The following is a 20,704-nucleotide window of genomic DNA, read 5'->3' on the forward strand; positions in this document are numbered from 1 at the left end:
GTAGGTATGAGTGTATGAGTGTGTGATTGAATGGTGTGTGTGCCCTGCGATGGACTGGCGACCTGTCCAGGGTGTATTCCTGCCTTTCGCCCAATGTATGCTGGGATAGACTCCAGCCCCCCTGCGACCCTGTTCAGGATAAGCGGGTTAGGATAATGAATGAATGAATGAATGAATGTGATTTAATGGGGTGCAATGAATTGAATTGAGCGTGAAATCGAGTGCAGATTAGAACAGCATCCCCTTTTGACTAGTGGCTAATGAACACCCTGTGTGTGTGTGTGTGTGTGTGTGCGTGCGTGCGTGCGTGCGTGCGTGCGTGTGTGTGCGTGCATGTGTATGCGTGTGTGTGTGTGTGTATTTGACTGTCCCCTGTCCTTCCTGCTCCCTTTGAATGATGATGTAGAAACAGAGTAAACACGTCCTCTCCACTGGGATAGCACTAAGCAATATTCACTCTTCTACAGGACACTGTTCAGGCAGGGCGTTGTGACCTCTACACCTGACAGGGTGCATATAGTACATGTCTAAAACAGCTAACACACACAAAAATCTGGCAGCTTATCTCTCAATGTGCTGAGAGAGGCAAGATCAGATGGTCCCTGTACATTAGGCTTATCTTGTGCACTCTCACAAATAAAGGTAGGGTGTAGGTAATGTGAGAACTGTATACTTTATAATGGCCTTCAAAATACTGTAAACTAAAAAAATACAGTTCTTGACATGAGTTTTATTTTCCAACATAAGCAAAGTGCTTTATAAATAATTCAATGGAATCAACCATGAGTTCCTATAATTTGTGAAAGATTAGAAACCATATTTATATGGACTTTTGACCATTCATCCATGAAGATCTTTGGGTTTGCATTCATGGACCCCCCCCTCTTCAGTTCAGACTACAGGTTTTTGATGCGATTTAAGACTGGAAACTGCGATGGCCATTACAAAACATGGATTTTGTTTTCACAAAACCATTTCTGTATGGATTTTGATGTACTGTATGTTAGGAGTCATGCTGGACAATTGATTAGCTTCCTAGCAGAAATAACCAGATTTTCTGCCCAAATTTTCTGGTACTTTGTTGACTTCATTGTGCCATTAATCTTAAATAGTGCCCCTGCCCCACCGGCAGCAAAACATCTCCAAAACAGTAATCGCCATATTTGCCAGTAGGTATGAAGTGCCTCTCCTTGAATGCATTGCTCTTTTGCCACCAAACATATCGATGGTGCATATGGCCACATCCAGTCATAGTTCCAATGAGGTTTGGCAAACTCAAGATGCTTGGTTTTGTTTATTGTGCTCAGTAAGGGCTGTCTTCGTGCCACCCTTCCAAAGAGTTTGTTGGTATGGAGGTGCTTTTTGAGACTTTTAGTAACCCCAACATTCAGCCAAACTCTGTAGAGATGCGTAGTTTGCGTAATACATTATTCCAGCAGTCACACAGTGTTTTACTGGAATAAACACAAAAGAAGGAGGAGTTTTAGCACAGTAGTAACTTCACAAAAATTGATAGAAGTACAAGCAGTAAAGTGGCCAGAAAAAGGAAATGTGGCAAACCATTTGTTTTGGAACGTGTCTTCATGTCACAGGTAACTATGTATGAGAATTGAATGTAGAATAGACCTGTTATGACAGCCAGTCACCATGGGAGGCCGCTAAATCCACCAAAACCGAGGAAATCTTGGTTTGCTACTTCAAGGCTGCCAGTAATACTGGAGCTGGAGGTATATTTAGTCATTCATTTACTTGTAAAACTCTGCTGGTAACAACAATAATCACAAATTAACTATTAATACATAAAATGTGATATCTATACATTTAAAGCGTCTGATTTCAGGATCATCAAAATGAAAACCACTGTGCACATTAATATTTGTTTATTTTAATATTGTTTTATTCTTCAGTACAAAAAAAATATGTAACAACAGTCTGCTTGTCAGCTATATACATAGATACTTTTTTAAAGTGACAACGGTCATTACAGCTCATTCATACATTAAACTACACTCTCTGACATTGGGTGTTAGTGCGTTAACTTTACTTGCAAACAGTAATACCAAAAATTACTAAACGAAACAAGCCGACAGATTAGCATGGTAACTGCCCTTGACTTGGACAGCTGCTCACACTGCAGGCACTTTAGTTATTGTAGGGTTAAAGAAGATTTACGTCATAAAATGAATTACAGATTCTTCAGCACTTTTCTGCTAATTAAGGTCTTCTGTGCCGGTTGTGAGGCTTGCATGAGGCAGTTCAAGTGCGGTGGCAGGCAAATGATGAGCTCATGACCTCATGGTAAACAGAATGAATTGAACTGTGGGGTACTAGTATAAGAGTGTGGCCTAATCATTTAATCTATTGAAATGATTAGGATCAATCGACTCGCCCAGTCACATACAAATCAGGAATGTCCATGTTCTTCTTATCCCCTCAACAGTCACTTACAACTGTACATATGTGCACACTGAGTTATTATTTGAAAAAACAAACCAAAAATTGTATTTCCCTTTTTTGCTGGTAGAGGACACAATGTTCTGTCTGTCCTAGCCTCACAAATACATCTAGTCATTGAACATTATATACAAAACCTGAACTAATTTTAATAAAATAATACCAGTGTAAACACGCTTCAGCATTTTACAAAACACCACAATATTGCACATACAATTTCATATATTCTCCCTTGTGAGCAATAGCTGCTTGCCTTTTTGCCTATATGTGTAGTACTAGGAAATGCAGAAGGGCCGTATCGTCAAATATCTTCTAAATATCAAGTGGAATGGGCAGTGGAATGAGTAGAATTAATCAATAAATTGACATACTGAAATGCATGTTAATTTTCAGTTATAGAAAAGGATAGGCCCATGGTGTTAGGAATGAATTACACTGAATTAAAGTCTTAAAGAACTTTTGTGCCACAGCCAGCTTAATAACACAATTTCACCAAACTATAGCTGAAAACAGATCATTTAGGCCAGTGGTGTCTCGTTAGCTCCATAGAGTACGCACAATTGGTGTTTACGGCACCCAGGATATGGAAGGGTTCATTCAGGTCGGTGTCTGCATTTCATCGCTATCTAGCGATCGCCGCTAGTCGATAGAGCGCCTCTGGACTGCACGCATATGAAAGGTCTTCCTCTGACTGCACTCTATGCCAGCTTAGCTGCAGTGTGGGGTGTGAAAACATGCAATGCATGTTTCAGTCGGAAAACCCCAGCGGTCTACACTGGGGTTCACACACTAACCTGGCTGGGGTTGCAGACAGTTGACCATTCCAAACACGGTCAAGCTGACAAATTATTATTTAAAAATGAACAAATAACATTTTGGAAATAGCTATTTCTAATGTATAGATGATTTCTATAGCATTATGCTAGTTTCTTGTGAATTTTGAATTTTTCTATCGGCTTGGATCTGAATTCAGGTATGTTTTTTCCAATGACAAAACAACATTAAATATGATATCAAATCCTCTATAATGTTTGATATCAAAAACATGAGGTCATTGCTGGTGCAGAAAGCTCTCTGCCAGTTCAGGTTCTCGGATGTCATGACAAATCGTTTTCAGAGAGCCTACAAAATGTGTGGTGCCTACTGTGTCCCTCTCCATTTACACACCTCAAACTGTGAATAGAAAGATCTAGAAACTCCACAGCATTTCACTGATAGAGTAAGGATGCCTTCATAACTAAAACTACTATGATAGGGAATCAGCTATCACATTGACATGGTCAACGGTGCCATTTATTTCTATGTGAAGTCCTGTGTTTGCATTGTTTCCCACTTGAATAAAAATGGCAGTGTAAATAAACATTCTCAATTGTTCTTGTACTCATTGCACAAGAGTGGATTTGGTAGCATTCCATGCAAGCTTTTGTCTGAGGACAGGCTATCACTGACAGGCAGGTAACGTTTCTGGAACGTTCTCAGAAGTGAGGCTTCAACCTTCCACGGTTACACCTGAGATTAAGTGGATGCGTATTGTAAAGAACAATAATTGTAAGGCTGTCTAGAAAAGGCACTGTCCTTCGGTGGCTACAGAGGGGCTGAAACGGTTGAAAAAGGCACAAAGGCTGAAACTCTTGGAAAAGTTGAAAAGTGTCCTGTTTGGTGCATGTCCTGAAAAGCGCTTCAGTCAAAACAGCCAAAAAGTGAGTTCTCTCGGACTGAAAATATCTGAAAGCAAATAAAAGAAACTTAAGTCATGTCATGAAATTCGCCCTCAATAGTCTCCAGGAATTTAAGCGAAGGAACTGAACCAAAGGAATATCCGGCTGTCATTGTTTGATTCCATGGAATGTGCAGATCTCTCTTTTGCAGTCACATTCTGGTTGGAGGGTTGTTGGGCGATCACAACCTCAACAACCGCTATTGGTCCCTCAGTGTTTAAATTGTGTTTCATGTTTCTCGGTCTAATAGCACTTGGAAAGTCAGTATTCTTATGGTTCAACCCACAGATTTCAGGTCGCTGTGGGAAAGTCATCGGGAGGGTTGGAACAAGCCTCGAAGAGTTCCCCGAAATGGTCCTGAAACGAGGCTCGCCGGCAGCGCACCCTGCTCAAGCCTCTGTGGACTTCTCCGATGTCAGCTGCTCTCGGTCCGACACGTCATCGCTTGGGGGCCGCGCCCGGTCAAAGAACCCACACTAAGACAAAAGAGAGGGACCAAAGATGAATGTAAAGGATCATTCTCAAGAACAAAGAGTCCAGAATCTTCCTATTGGATCAGAATCATTTCAAGTCATTTCAGTACGAACATTTTTACATACATCACACTGTAGATAGAAAACGAGCAAGACTTGAGTTCTGCCTTTTGCGATAAAATGCCAAATTTAAGTAATATATGTGTATAAACAGCAGTATATGCTGTATATTTGCATACACAGAAGTATATTCCAACATACGTTTCTGAAGTTTTCATTAATAATCTCTCCCTGGCAACATCTTTGGCCTCAATGTTTTTCCTTCAAAGAAACTGAAGTAAAGTAGAAGAGGAAACAGGGACTATGAAAAATGTGAATTCTATTCTATGATGTTGTGCCTACAACGGAAATGAGATGGAACTGTATTTGAGGTGTAAATCATCCAGCCTGAATTAATAAAATAATTAATACATGATAGAACTAAACCTATCACAGGAACATATTTCAGAAATGTTATTAGTGACAGCGCTATTGAATAGTCTCTGGTGAGTTCTGGGTAGTAAATCACACATGTTCCCTGTTTTCCTCCACAGTCTAGGATCCATTTCCTTTGATAGTTCCTTCAAGACACAACTTTCCCTCTCTGACCACACTTCACATTAATTACATACTGCAGTACTGCTCCAGTACCAGATGGGGGCACAAGAGTAAAAGATATCTAGACCAATTTCAACAAATCTTTTCTAAGCCATTCAATAAGATGAAAAGGAACACACGGTTTGCTGTTGCTACACGTTAACACACATATTAAATATTAAATATCAAATAAAATAAATATTCATAACAATGAATTAAATAGCAAATCCACTGTCTATTTCAGATCAGTTCAACATACATCCTTGTATAAAAGTACAAGGAAGACAGGATTAAAATGACTCCAATATATACATCCATCTCATGCTGGCAAGCGGGAGAGCTCTCAGCCAATTAGACAGGAAAGCCCTACATTTATCCCATCTAGTGCATGAGAATATAAACAGATGAAACAGTGATAAGATCAACATGAGTCATTAATATGGTACTGGCTTTCTTTCATAATAGCCTCTGCCAGATCTTTCCTTTGCTCTTTCTTTAACCAGACTAACTCCCCCCGATCATTTTAATAAGCTATGACAGTTAACAAATGTTTTGCCCCCAGAAAGCCTTTATAATACGACATGCTGGGTTTTCATTTAATTACGCTGATTTAAAGCGATAGCCTTGAGGTAATAACAAATGGAGACAAATGCCTGGCAGTACTGCAGTCATCCCATAACAACTCGGAATGGGATCCATTGTTTTGTGGGGTTTTTTATGCATTGTGCCCACACCATTTCCACCAGTGAAGTGTCATGTGAAAAATGGTACAGTCATCATTGGCTAACTATATCACGAGGCACTATTGATTTGATTTATTAGAGAATAAAAATGTCTGGTTGGACCGAGCATTCAGACATCACTCTTTTAAGGGGCAGTAATTCTGTGTGTGCTTGATACCAACCATACATGCAATTACTCTCCCCGAGGTTTCTTTTAAAATACTCATTTCTTTCCAGTCAGTTAACTTCTTTCAAGCTCTAAATACACCAATCCAGTAAATAATAAAAGGTGAGGTAATACTCATTATTTCATAAGAAAGACCGTTAGCTGTCCTTTTTTAACAATGTGGGAAGCATTTCGTCCACATGATACGGTGCGTTGTAAAATTTTCAAATCAATTTTTAAACACCTCAAGCTTCTCTCACGAGCTCTGAATAGACATACTCAGTAAAACATAACAATAAAATGAGGTAGTGGTTGTTATTTTTACAGAACAGCCAAAATCGCTCTCCTGTTTTGCTTCCAAACATGGAGTTGACCTCACGCAGGAAGCGTACCTTCCACATGACGAGTGTGAGGATTGCCAGGACCAACAGTCCCAGGAGAATGGCTAGGATGATGACCCACAGCGGTATGGCGAAGGAGACGTCTGGAGTGGCCCACACCACGAAGGTACCTATCTGAAAGACATGAATAGTGAGGGCGTCATTCCCCTACTTTAACCCTGGTGTAGACTTAACATTCTGTATACTCCCCTTGTCCTAAGGGTCAAAAATGACCCGCCTTCAATAAACCCCTAAAATGAACCCCTATTTTGCATGAAGAAACAACCTGTCACTCATCACAAACTTTGTCATTGAAAAAAGATCATATAGGGTCAATTATGTATTTGTTTTGGATTCAAATATTTTCTATGCAATACTGAGCTGCTGTGGTGTATTGTATATGAAATACTCTCACAAAGTGCTAACCCTGCCTTCTGGTCTTACTGGGAGGCTCAATTGCATCAGGCAGGATCAGTAGAGCACAGAAAAGTATTTGAATACAAAACAAATACAAATGTGCACATAAAAAAAAAGACATCCTGCCCCTTCTTAGGCACAGGGTGTTCAGCACTGCGTTGGGAGCACAGTGTCGGGAACAAGCACACTTTCAGTAAAGCTGTTTCCCCGAACGGTCCGCGTGCCCGGGTTAGTGAGACCCAGTTACAATGCGTGTGAGCAGCATCTTGGAATGTGTTTGCTTCAGCACTCTCTCGACTAGATACTAAAGAAATTCAGATTCTCAATGCGCCGTCCCATGAAAAGAAATGTTATAAACGCACGAATAAAGGAATAACCATGCGAATCCGGTCAGACGTCTGACCCTGGGAAGGATTATGCAGAGCGGTGCTGGAGGCGAGGGAAGGGGAGACAGGGCAGAGGAGTATTAAAGTATTAAAGCCATTTCCTATTGAACACATTCGCTCATGGTCATGTAATAAGAAAGTTTCCACCAAGAGCAATGACAGGAAACGGCTTGAGCCAGCTTTGATTTTTTATTCAGGCACTATCCTCTGCACACACACTCACATACACGCATATACGCACACACTCACTGGTTGTACATACACACAGTCATGGACACACACTCTTCCCAGTGCTGTGTACTTACTGATTTCGAGTCCCGGGGAAGGGTATCTGGCTTGACTCGATAAGGCATGCCCATCACTTTGAAGGATACGGTGGAATTCAGCACATAGGGGTCGTTCCGCCTCTGAAAGAGAAGCTATGTTTAGTGCTGCAGAAATATTTCGTAACTCACAGACTACTGTATCAATTCAAGTGAGTAGATGCAACCAAACCGAGTTGGGAAGGGGTGCTTTCTTTGTTAATGAAAACACTGTCATAACATATTTAAAGCATATCAACCACCGTACAATACTCCAACTGAGGTGACACAAAATTATTATCTTCAGCATAGGGAGTTTTACAACGTTCAAAATGTTTGGAGTATTAAATAGCAAGGTCTGGGATCAGAATTCAAAGTCAATGTATAATGAAAGCACCAGCGAACTTTACTGAAACATGTTTTTAACTTAAAACCTCAAACAAAATTCTATCCCATAACCAACAATGCATGGGCTATTATAGCGCTGAAAGCAGAAAGCATTTTCTGGAAATATTATGATTATTATGACAACTATGAACATGATGATTGATTACTATTTTTATTATTATCACTAGTATTAATGTTGTTTAGCTGATGGTCATAAATGTAAACTCAAATAAATGGATAATTTCCTCTGTTGGAGTAAATTTAAGAAAGCCCTGACCTTTTCACATTGCCATTGAACAAAAAGGTTATATTAGCTTACATTTTGGATGTGATCAATCACACAATGCACCCTGGTTCACTCCATTATGTTGTGAGGCAATTTGACCTGTTGCAGTTTTTAATGCATCTGGAATATGGGATAGTTTATTTTTCTTAGTGATAATTTAGTGATAATTTTATGACTCTTGCTCCTCTGGGGCATTATATGGAGTATTAACACCCACAGCTGCATTGTGGAATGTCTGTGTACACAATCCACTTTGTATAGAAATGTTAAATCGGGTCAATGGTGTTTTATTTAACTTGATGAAACATATATTTAATGAAAGAAAATGCTTACATCAAGTGCTTACATCAACTATTTATTTAAAAATAAATATGTTCAATAAACTTATTAAGTATAGTGTTTGTGTTTGAAGTAAAAAAAATGTTTGTGACTGTCTAGATGAGACAAATGACTAAAGTTCAGTGTTTCAGGATTATTGGATGGTGTTAAATAGATTTGACCTGTGACATACAGTAATAGATAAATATCATCTTTCAACATAATACAAATCTCTCATGTACACAATCATGAATCATGATTGTGTACTTGAGATATTTCTTCTCTTCAATGGACTGGGGAGCAGGTTTTGCTAGTGTTCCTTCTGGAAGGACAGACAGCAATCTGGATATATGGCTACAGATAAGGCCCAATCCTTTGAGGCTTAGTCAAGAATTTTAATCAGGTCCCCCAAACAGAGTGCTGTTCTTCATCAGCGCAGCCATAAACTTAATACACAGCAGGGCAAAAACATTGAATGGACACTATTCAATCACGTGTGCTTGTGTATGTGTGGAGTGTGTGTGTGTGTGTGTGTGTGTGTGTGTGTGTGTGTGCGTGTGTGCGTGTGTGTGTGCGTGCGTGTGCTGTGAGCAAGTATTTGTGTGTATTAGGGAGAGAAATCGTATTTAACTATAGTGCGTGTAGCATAAACCCTTCAAAAGTAATGAACTACCAGATTAAAAAGCAATGTAAAGGGCTCAATCTGAAAGTATTTTTTTGAAAGGTTTGCAGCCTTTTCTTGCCAAGAGCTAACATGCTGTCAGTGATATATGGATCCATTCTTTGAGGCATGTTATACAGCTGTTGTTTAGCTGGAACTCCCATCAGTTCATCGTCCAGCATGACGGCAGAAACAAAGAAATGAGAAACAACAGGCGAAGAGTTATCTGACTGGTCCTGGTGAGCTTCCAGTGGTCATGATAGGCCTGTAGCCTAGTAGCTAAGGTAAATGACTGGGACCTGGAAGTTTGGTTCAAGCCCTGGTGTAGCCACAATAAGATCTGCACAGCCGTTGAGGCCTTGAGCAAGGCCCCTAACCCCGTATTGCTCCTGGTGAGATTGTCCGATGCTTAGTCTAATCGACTGTATACTCACTGAGCGCTTTATTAGGTAGACCTGTACACCAGCTTGTTAATGCAAATATTTAATAAGCCAATCATTTGGCAGCAAATAAATGAATAAAAGCATGCAGACATGGTCAAGAGGTTTGGCTTGTTTTTCAGACTTTGACCGTGGGATGATTGATGGTGCCAGACAAGGTGGTTTGAGTATCTCATTATCTGCTGATTTTCAAACCCAAGTCTAATAAACACGTAATAAAGTGCTTACATTCAGCTATCGGTGTCAGCTAAATAATAAATTATTATTTATTTATTTATTTATTTATTATTATCATGGCAACTGAGCATCAAACTCTGCAGCGTACTCTTCCGCAGTCAGAGGCGGATTCCTGTCAGTCAAACAACCCTACAGTGTCAAAGGCATGAATAAAGGTCCCTTTGAGCTCTAGTTCCTGGTCTGTGACTTTCTGAACGAGTTGATTGATGACAATTTGCCCACTGGGGCAAATGGACGCCCCCCAGGCCAGAGGTGAAGTAAGCCAGAGTGACCCTTAGGCTTCCTGGGACCTCAGTCCTCCATGCTGGCCCTGGATATGACTCACCTTGCCTCCACTCTAACACTCTTGACCCCTTTCAGCCCCCCCCCCCCCTCCACATCTTCATTAGGAGTTTCACTTAACCCAATCATCACGCCTGTCTCTCGACAGAGCCAGACTGAAAAGGTACACTGTTGTTACCTCGTAGGTCTGCTAATCTAAATACTGCTTTTCGCTCTGGTCGTCCTCACTGATATATAGCGCTGTCAAAGTCCAGGGCATCCATTACTGGCTGGCTGTTGTGGTGACGGATTACCGTCTGCCGACGGTGTTGATGAGCCGGCGTGACAGATGCCAGACCGCTACGTCGTAGCCTAGCGCTAACCGCGGCTCCCGAGGCCAGACGCCTCTCTCTTTGTTTGCTTGCGCTGTGTTTCAGTTTGCACCCCGGGAGACAGTGGTTTCTCAACCAGACAGAGGGAAACTGGGAGGAAATCTACCATTGCAATCACAATGTATTTGACAGATGTGTTCTCTTCTTATCCTGTTACAAGCTTAGGGGCCACACCTTTCCCAAAAACCCCTAAAAATCCGCTGGTTAAGGTTTAGCATGAAAGAAAAGCTAAAGAAATACATGTTCAGCTCACAGCCCAAACTGAAAATGAGTTGAACCATTTGTGTTTATTTTGTGTATCAGGGAAGATGAAATCCAAGCAATGCATTATGGGTGTGGGGTGGGGGTTTAGCCTCACCTGTAGGAAGGTGTTGGCCCAGAGTCGTGATCGGATTTTCACCACGGCGCTCTTGTCTCGGTCCAGCTGTCCCACGTGACATGCTATCATCAGGCAGTGGATGTTAGTGCAGTTCTGAGACAGGAGAGAGACAGGATGTTAACATCATGTTGCTCACATGACCAATCCCGGGGCTACAGACATAACAAGCCCCTCACCCGAGCCTTCCTTAATCATTGTGGGAATATTCATCATGTGAATTGGCTTCCATCGCGGGTCCTGTCTGTGCTAAGTAAAGTTTTAGGCAATATATAAGCCTAATGGATATCTGTCTACACATACGGCAAACATATTATGATTATATTTTTTGAATGGTGTAATCCATTATGCTTTAATAATACTGTTAGTTACGCAGATCCTTTGGGATTCATAATTTCTCCTGGTATGTATCTATCTATCTATCCATCTATCTATCTCTAACTAGTGCAAACCTCAGATCTGTGTACTCTACCTGCCACTGGCAACAATCTAGAATATTCAGTGCAGGACAGGAACCATGAGAAAAAACACTTTACTGAAAAATGATATAGGTTCATCATCTATGAGACAATATTGTACTGTTCTTCTTTGAATACCAAACCGTGAAATCAATCAAAATATACAGCTGCAAAGGAAAGCACATTAGTATGGCTGATATATTATACTGTTTGCAAAGTCCACATTGGCAGTTACATTATATGCTGATAGCCACCTGCTGGCAATTACACTCTCATTATTATTCCTAATATGATCTATTATATTCCACCTACATCCATGACCATCTTTATTTTGTTAACTGTGAGAAGAAATTATATAGGGAGAATGGCATTGTGAAAGTGAATATCATGATTTCTTGACAATGCAATGTACCGGCCATAAGTTTCCCCCTGGTATTTACCTCTTTCTGTGTGTGTGTGTGTGTGTGCGTGTATGTGTATGTGTGCATGTGTGTGTGTGCATGTGTGTGTGCATGTGTGTGCGTCTGTGTGTGTGTGCATGTGTGTGCGTGTATACGTGTGCGCATGTGTGTGTGTCTGTGTGAGTGTGTGTCTGTGTGTATGTATTCTAGTCTCCCTGCAAACATGTGCGGTTCTGTTTGCTCCTGCGTGCAGACAGGCCTGAGGGGGCGAGACTGTCGAAGCGACCTCTGACCCAGGTCACCTGACACAGAGGTGTGACCGATGGAGCCGGCTCCTTATCAGCGCCAGCTGGCCACTTCGCAGTGAATAATTCCATATGACTTCCTGTTTTAATTCCACGAAGGGCGGGACCGGGGAGTGGGGGGGGAACAAAGCATCTGCACTCTGTGGAATGAGCTGCGACCCTCTGGGACTCCAGAGGGGGGGTTTCATTGTTTCTGTGGGTTTGGGGGGGGGGGGGGGGGTTGAAGGGGCAGAGAAGAGTCCCCCATTACGACGTCCCCATGCCACAGTCAGACAGTCTGCACTCTGTACAGTGTTTCAGTATGCAGTCCCTTACGGTCGGTTGTACTAGACACAAGGGAGCGGTGAAATAAGGCCTTTCCTCAGTCAGATGTGTGTGGTTGCCTGGTGCCTTTTGAAATGGCCTGTTTGTGATTTGTAAGGAGAGGATGTGGATAGGCTGGAGTAGTTCTCCCCTTTAGGAGATTTCAGACATTTTAATCACATACTCGGCGTCTGAAGAGAGCTTTGCTACACAAACAGTACACAGGCATGCACATACTCGCACACAGAGGCAGACAAATACACACACAGAGACGCATACACACACTCAAAGACAGACAGACAAATACACACACATAGACGCATACACACACTCAAAGACAGACACAGACAAATACACACACATAGACGCATACACACACTCGCACACAGATGCAGACAAATGCACAGAGATGCATGCACACACACACACACACACACACACACACACACAAATACATTGTGACTCATTTTTGTTCTGTAGTTTATGTTTTTCCGCTCAGAAATATGCTTCTTTGAGCTCGCTTGGCGTCATGGAGAGTTTGCGGTGACTGGGTCAACTGAGCTGCCCGTAACCTATGAATCTTACATAAGTGACTTCAGTGGACAGACAGCCATTGGCATCCTGTGACATAGATCAAGGAACGTAAGAGAGCGCAAGAAACATCCTGGAGCTGGAGGACCCCTGTGTATGAAGGTTTCTGCTCCAGACGAGAACTTAAGTGAAAGACTGAAGCATAGTCACCATTGATATCATTTAGCTTCCCTGTCTGACTTAGTGGTTTAAAAGACTGCTGGATTTCAGCCATTGACGACTACAGTCGGGTATTACAGGTGTTAATAAGATTACTGAGAGACGGTCATTACGTCATTATGCCTGAGGTCTACAACGCATATGATTGTAGTGACACAACTTCCCTTCTGAAAATAAAAAAAAACAGCTCAAACTAGGTTTTGAAACAACTGGTAGCTGGTTGACCAGTTCAGACCAGCTCCCAGCTCAACATGTTTTACATGGTTGACCAGTTCAGACCAGTTCCCAGCTTGACCTGGTTTGACTAGCTCAAGTTATGTTTTGAAACAGTTGGTAGCAGACAAGCTACCAGCTCTAGATGGTTGACCAGCTCATACCCAGCTAGACCAGTTTATGACCAGCTTGACCAGCTCAGCCTCGAGCTGGTGAAGCTGGCATAGCTGGATCTTCAGCAGGGTTTACACAGACGTGGGGTCGGGCGGTGACCGTACCAGGGTCTTGCCCTTGTAAGCCTCTGCCGTGGTGACGGCACGGCGACGGCGGGAGTGGGTGGAGCTCGTGTTGCGCAGGAAACCCAGGAGCTCAGGTGTATCCTGCAGGCCAGATATCTGCAGGGAGATGGAGACAGAACCTGAAGGACACTGTGCTTCCAAGAACAGATCACTTGCAGACTCACACAGAAATGGAAAAGGGCTTGGGTGAATACACAGGTACACACACCGTCCAAATCAGGATGGACACCTCAACTTCCCAACTTATATCCAGCTGGGCAATCCTATGCTCACCCTCCACAATTATTAAAAACTCATTGGCTACTTTATTTGGTGCCCCTGCTTATCAATGCTCCTCCAAACAGTGAATCATGTGGCTGTAATTCAATATATAAAGCACACAGACATAGCGAAGAAGTTTAGCTGTTGTTTGACCAAACATTAGAATGGACGAGATGCATCATCCACGTGACCATGATTTTACTGTTGGTGAAAGGTGTGGTGGTTCCAGTATCTCAGAGCTGTTTGTTGTGTTTCCAGAGGATAGTGTGATAAAAAACATGTGAGTGGTAATTCTCTGGGTGAAAACATTTTTGCTAATGAGAGAGGTCAGAGAAGAATGGGCAGACTCATTCAAAATAATAGAAAGGCCATAAATGCTCAATTAATCATCTCTGAGTGCACCGTAAAGTAGATGGTCTACAGCAGCAGGAGACCATACCAGGTTCCACTCCTGTTAGCTACATTGGCAACACAATCACCAAAACTGGATGATTGAAGATTAGAGAAATGTTGCCTGGTTTTTACAAATCTCAAAGTAACACTTTTCTATAACCTTAAATTAATTGGCATGAACTAATTTAGTTGTTAACAACTACTATTAATTAATGGTAATTCATATTGCAATGAAAAAAGGTCTTTGTATTTGTATTTGTTAATGGTTACAGTAACTGATAAGTTATGCTAATGCATAAATATTCAAGGAATTAATACATTAGTTAGTAGTTTATTGAAGCTTATTGAAGCTTGTTTGTTCTAGCAATGGCAGCCTGCTCCTGTCAGTCTTCTGTGCTTATCATCTAAAATTTTTAAATTCTTGACTCAAATGGAAACAACAGAGTTACACAGCGTGTCAACAACAGCTTCTCACAGCTGACCTGTAACCAGGATACCTACCATCACATGGAGCAACATTACACAAGCAAAAGATAACGGAAAAACCATTAGGAAGTAAGGGACACAACCTGGCTCTAAATCTACATTGGAATGCAGCATTGCTGCTCTGAGCAAGGGTAACAGAACTGAAATACATTAATGCGAAACTCTTAGCTGGTTTTGAAAAGTATTTTTGATAATAAAGATATAAAATGAGGCTTGTGTGTCCAGAAATGGGGGAAATCTAATGATATATCTTTTTGGCCTCATGCTCCACTTGAAGATATTTGTGCAGTGCAACTGATCTATTTTGATTCCAGGATATTTATGTTCTCATGGTTAGTTATGCGGTTTGGCCAGCTAAACGGACTGACCTAACAATCGCTCCCCACCAAAGGCTCTCATCATTCAATCTTTCATCTTTGCAGGAGCTTGCCCCCTGCAGTGACCAGCTGGTATGACAGCAAATGGGATTCTCTAACACAATACAGTTGGAAGCTTATTATCTCCAGAACGTTGCTTGCATCGTTGAGCAAAAGCATTGTTCCTTCCTCCTGCCTTGGGGTTCTGAGCCTTGTAACCAGATGCGTAAGATGGCAACTGATCTCAAGACTGAACTATCTCGATCCTGGGGTTGGACTAGAAGAGTTATGAGGTCAGAACTGGTTGCTTGATGGTGGGTCAGCCTAAGGCGTGGCTGCACAGCCAACGCAACAGATAACAGTTCATGAGAAAAGGTCATGATTTAGCCTCTGCAGTGATACAGTCTGCGGGGCACCAGCAGTTAACACGCGGGCCGGCTGCAAGATCAAAGCAGTTTCTGCTGGGTAATCTCTGCCCATATTTCATGTATTTATTGAAGTGAGCATTCCACCACAACCATGGTATATGAATCCAGGGGTCAGAATGGCACACTGTATAATGACTTTGAACTCAGTCTAAATCCCTGTCTTTTGGTTTATACTACCCATCAGCAGGAAACTGCAGTAATGATGACTTTTCAAATGCAAACAAAAAGCATCTGTCACTGTAATAACAGGTAAGGCCGACTGCATCAATAGCGACAAAAACGTTTCATTTTACATGGGTAAGCAGCAATGGAAGACCTCTCCGTTTCTTCCCCTCTCTTCTTCTCTTTGTGTCTTTTCTAAGACATGGCTCTTTCATCTCTCAACAGTTTTTTTTTTCCTGAGGCAACAAAGAGTGTTCTTGCTCTCCCTTCCTCCTCCCCAGCAAACCTGCATGGTCACAGTTCAGAGACCCCATCTGCACCCTGCTGGAAGGGGGCATGAGAACAGGTAAACCCTGAAACCCTGAGAGGAAAGTCTACACCGCCATTATATTCTCAGCTGTGTTTACCCACAGTTCATAGTTAAAGAGGGAAAATAGTCCACAACTGACACACAATCAGCCATTTACCCAGTAAAGTTCCTGGTACATAGGCAAGTCTTCAAATAACACACACTCTGCTATCTAACACAGGGTTCCCTGGTATTGTAGGACATCTACAACCAACATATTCTCAACTGCCTCTACCCGGAGCTCCGTTACAGGGGCCCAACTGAATATTCCACATTGACACATTCACAACCCCATTTGCTATTCACATTAGAGACAGGAAAGACTCTTTTCAGCTCATACTGCAGCTGCTCGTTAGTGCACAATAGATGTCACCTGAGATAGAATACACACATTTTTTTAATTCAGGAATGAACTGTGGTCATTCAAAACTACATAAAATGTGGTATGCAAAAACATTGGCTTGGCTGTGAGTTTGTTCTGCGTTCACGAGTGCTGAAATCCATAAATAAAACCTGCCTAACCAGAAATAGTTTTAAGATCACTTTGTTGAAAAGATATACTAGCCCAAATCAAAACCCAGCAGTGGCAGTGAAATGTGTTCATTGTGATAGTGTTGGGGGAGGTATGGGGGTGTTTATGACTGCTCCTTGTTCTGTCTCGCACTTAATCCCAAACCTCAGAGTCCACCAACCATGTAAATCTTATTTGACACCAATTAGACAGGGAATGCAGAAACAAAATATGGCCTTTTCATTTAGGCAGAAATGAACAGAAAGAGAGGTGGAAGATGAGTAGAGGGGTGACAGGTTACCTTAAAATATCAGAAATGGCCGCCATGCTTTCCTATGCAAAAAGAGACCTGCACTCAACAAGCTAATTTTACTAAACCTTTGTGTCTTCTGATGTGAAATTTAAGTGAAGTTCAAAACAAAACAGCAATAACATTCTCTGCATTTCATACTGCCCAGATGAAAAAAAAAAACAGCTCAAGCTAGGTTTTGATACAGCTGGTAGCTGGTTGACCAGTTGAGACCAGCTCCCAGCTTGGCGTGGTTTGGCCAGCTGAAGCTATGTTTTGAAACAAGCTACCAGTACTAGCTGGTTGACCCAGCTAGACTAACTTTATGACTAGCTTGGCTATGCTGGTTGATCAGCTCATACCCAGCCAGACCAGCTTATGACCAGCTCAATTTTCAAGATAGTCAAGCTGACATAGCTGGATTTTACACCAGGGTGTCTATTGCTCTTGTATACAGATTTGAGTCAAGGCAATGAACTCAATGGGGTTCTCAGCGGCCACTCCAGGTTTATTTTGAATAAACTGTTCTGGGACAGACTGAGACGGCACATAGTCATTGCGTATAGCCTACTGTACCTACCTCCAGGTCTAGGGGGTTGAGCGAGGAGTTGGCCGTGCATGTTACTGGGCCGTCAGTCTCGATCTCCAGAGCGTACAGGAGGTGTTCGTCCTTATAGCGGCTGGGCCAGCCCACCTCCAAGACTGTACTGCTGATCGCACTTGGACCCTTATTGTGGAGCTAAGATGGAGAAAAAAGCAGAGAGAGAGAGTCAATGAGTATTCAGTGAGGAGCTGTTCAGAGGAAGAGAGCGAATGAGAAAGATAAAGTGTCAATGAGGAGCCACTGTGAGAGGGAGAGAGTGTCAGTGAGGAGTCAGTGATGGCGAAAAACTCTTCTCTATGTATCAGTAATTCACGATACAGTGTTTACTCAGCAGTAATCGTCACCCTTATTAAGTGACTTCATTAGGAGCAATCACAGCAAACAACACTGAATGAGAGAGGACTTGACTTGACTCCTGTCCAACCATAATAGATTAATTGCTCAAACAAATGCTCCGCAGTTGGCTGCTCCCTTCATCTTTTATTAAATGCGATATATTTGATCAACTTTGTAAAGACCCTTATCCACACCAATTTGTAAGCTCTTGTTGGACATTTTAAGCATTTATGGAAATGCATATTTACTGTAGAAGTTCAGGTCAACTTCATACCCTACTCAAGGGTTTTTATGATAGACTGTTAGAACATGCAATCATCTGGAGCCAAGTAGAATTCCCTAACCCATGTCTGACTTGTTTGAGTTGTCTAATGCTCATTATCGCTTTAAAAAATATGTGTAGAAGGCTGTTATTTCTAGCCACAACAAGACTACTGTCTATACAAAATACATGTGTATATTAGCAATGATCTTTGCTGAGTTCCTGACCTTGCTGTTGAGAATCTTTAGGGAAAAAAATGGCTACCTCTAATGTGAAACAGCTGTAAACAAAGCTGCAACAAATTATAGTGAATTAAAGCAATTATTAGCCACGGGATGCACTCAATTAATCACAATGCTTCTCTCCACAGATAATGTTCCAGCAAACAGATATCAAAATGGAATCTCAAACAGCTTCAAACCCGGAGTGGAACTTATTATTTATGCGCAGGGGAAATAAAAGACAGTTTTTGCGTGCGATAGCTGTCCTTCGTAGGGGAGCGAAGCCGTGAAAGGGAAGGCTTCATCTGGTCCCCCGGGGGCCAGGCCGCAGTTTGGCGTAAGTTAAGCCAGACGAGACATCACATGAAAGGCGGGAGGGTGACTCTAATGGGGAACACTGGCACCATTAGGGTCATTACGGCGGCCTGAGAAGAGTGCTGGCCTAACTCCTCTGACAGGTACGGACCCTGCTCTCTCTCACTCCTCCGCAGGTAGGCCTCTTGATCTTACCCCGGGATCTAATTTAACATGCGCCTTCACCTTTTATTGGCCACGATGACTGCTGGCACACTGCCTTTGATCAGGCAGTGTCCGATGTGTTAGCTGGGGCTTCTGATTTTACAGAAAGAGAAGGCGCTACTGCTGTTTTATTTTATTGTTTTTTTTTTGTACCCCTGCGTTGTTGTTTTTTTTTTCCCCCGGACCAGTGGATTACTCCCACATGTGAATTGTTTTATTCACCATCCGTTGGGAACAGTCTTGAGTCATTAGAAGCTAGAAGTGGGTTTCTCCCACTGTTTCGCTTCCTGATGGGTTTGCTTTCCCTGCTGAAAAAAACAGCTCAAGCTAGGTTTTGAAACAGCTGGTAGCTGGTTGATCAGATGAGACCAGCCCCTAGCTCGACATGGTTTAGCTGGTTGACCAGTTGAGACCAGCTCAAAGCTTGACATGGTTTGACCAGTTCAGACCAGCTCAACCTATATTTTGAAAAAGCTGGCGAACTCAAACAAGCTACCAGCACTAACCGGTTGACCAGCTCATACCCAGCTAGACCATATTTATGAACAGCTTGGCCATGCTGATAGATCAGCTCATACTCAGCTTATGACCAGCTTGAACATTTTCATTATACAGCAGGGTTGAGGGACCTGCTCATGTATATGAGGTGAGAGCCCAGAAAGTCAAGTGGGTACAGAACTTGTAGCCCATCGCTGGGCTTGCCTCGCCAGGATCTGCCTCTTCCTCTGCAGTCTATCCCATCCCACCCCGGCGCATAGATGTGCCCTTCATTACAGGATTTACAAGCGGAGGAACCATATTGCCATTCGTCCAACTGCTCCAGACCTCCCCCACCTTTGATGTGTAATGTGAGGTGGGGGATTAGGGCGCACAGGCTAAAGTGGGAGCCTCATTCGGCGACTGGCTTTCTTTACAAGCACCGCTCGAGCCCAGCAGGGGGGCCAGCAAACTCTTTTAAGGAAAGAAACACGCTTTCACACACAATTATGAAAGGTTGTAAGTACTGTGTGACATATGATGTTGGAGGGAGGGACATGTTTCACACAGAGATAGACCACAAGCAAGATTACTGCCTGTTCGGGTGCATTCCTACATGCTGGATTTTAGCTGGCTTGTATTTTAAAAAGGAAAGAAACTTCCACAATTTACACACAAAGGCCAACTGTTCATTTAATGCAACAGATTCAAGTTATGGCTATTTAAGACCCACAGTGTTCACCAACAGATAGATAGATACAATTGTCTCCTTGAGTATAATACACCAGTGACTTATAGGCATGCAATCACAGGGACCTCTTTGCAATGGTTTTATGAGATAATTTTTTAAAACCCAGATAAAGTAACCTATGGGTGAATATGGTCAAACAGGCCACACTCCTGTGTTAGTGTTATCAACATAAATCCTTAGGTATAGAAGAACTGTGGTCTTCCCTGAACAAAACAGCTGAAGCTATGTTTTGAAACAGATGGTAGCTGGTCATTTCAAGCTGGTCACAGCTGGATTTTACACCAGGGTTGAGAGCTCAGTATCATACTGATGACTTACCGAATAATAGGGTCAAGTTTGTAGGACAAAGCCGAAAAGGTTGGTCGGTACCACAGAGAAAGTACAGTTCACCTCTATCAGTGCTGATAGAGTTAAAAATCATCATGCACGCATATATAAGAGCAATGGATCAGCCCTCTAAGGCAGTACAAGGTACTGGGTACCCCATAGATTAGTAGGAATATGTATCAGCTCTGTGTGGGTAGTGTGTGAACATACGCACTTTGTAGATTTATTGGA

The 20,704-nt window shown here is 42.3% G+C and overlaps 1 protein-coding gene across 1 annotated transcript in view; it reads right to left on the reverse strand.

Annotated features, from left to right (window-relative positions):
* Positions 1 to 1,875: 1,875 nt before the first annotated feature.
* Positions 1,876 to 20,704, reverse strand: part of itga8 (integrin, alpha 8) — a 71,273-nt gene continuing 52,444 nt past the window's right edge. The window contains exons 25-30 of the mRNA XM_061234969.1: positions 17,557 to 17,715; positions 13,721 to 13,837; positions 10,995 to 11,108; positions 7,658 to 7,759; positions 6,562 to 6,684; positions 1,876 to 4,648 (exon numbers count right to left, since the gene is read on the reverse strand). Coding sequence (XP_061090953.1) covers positions 4,562 to 4,648; positions 6,562 to 6,684; positions 7,658 to 7,759; positions 10,995 to 11,108; positions 13,721 to 13,837; positions 17,557 to 17,715 — 702 coding nt within the window. The 3' untranslated portion in view covers positions 1,876 to 4,561. The remainder of the gene's footprint in view (positions 4,649 to 6,561; positions 6,685 to 7,657; positions 7,760 to 10,994; positions 11,109 to 13,720; positions 13,838 to 17,556; positions 17,716 to 20,704) is intronic.

Source organism: Conger conger, chromosome 1 (genome assembly GCF_963514075.1).
Source record: "Conger conger chromosome 1, fConCon1.1, whole genome shotgun sequence".
Classification (NCBI taxonomy): Eukaryota; Metazoa; Chordata; class Actinopteri; order Anguilliformes; family Congridae; genus Conger; species Conger conger.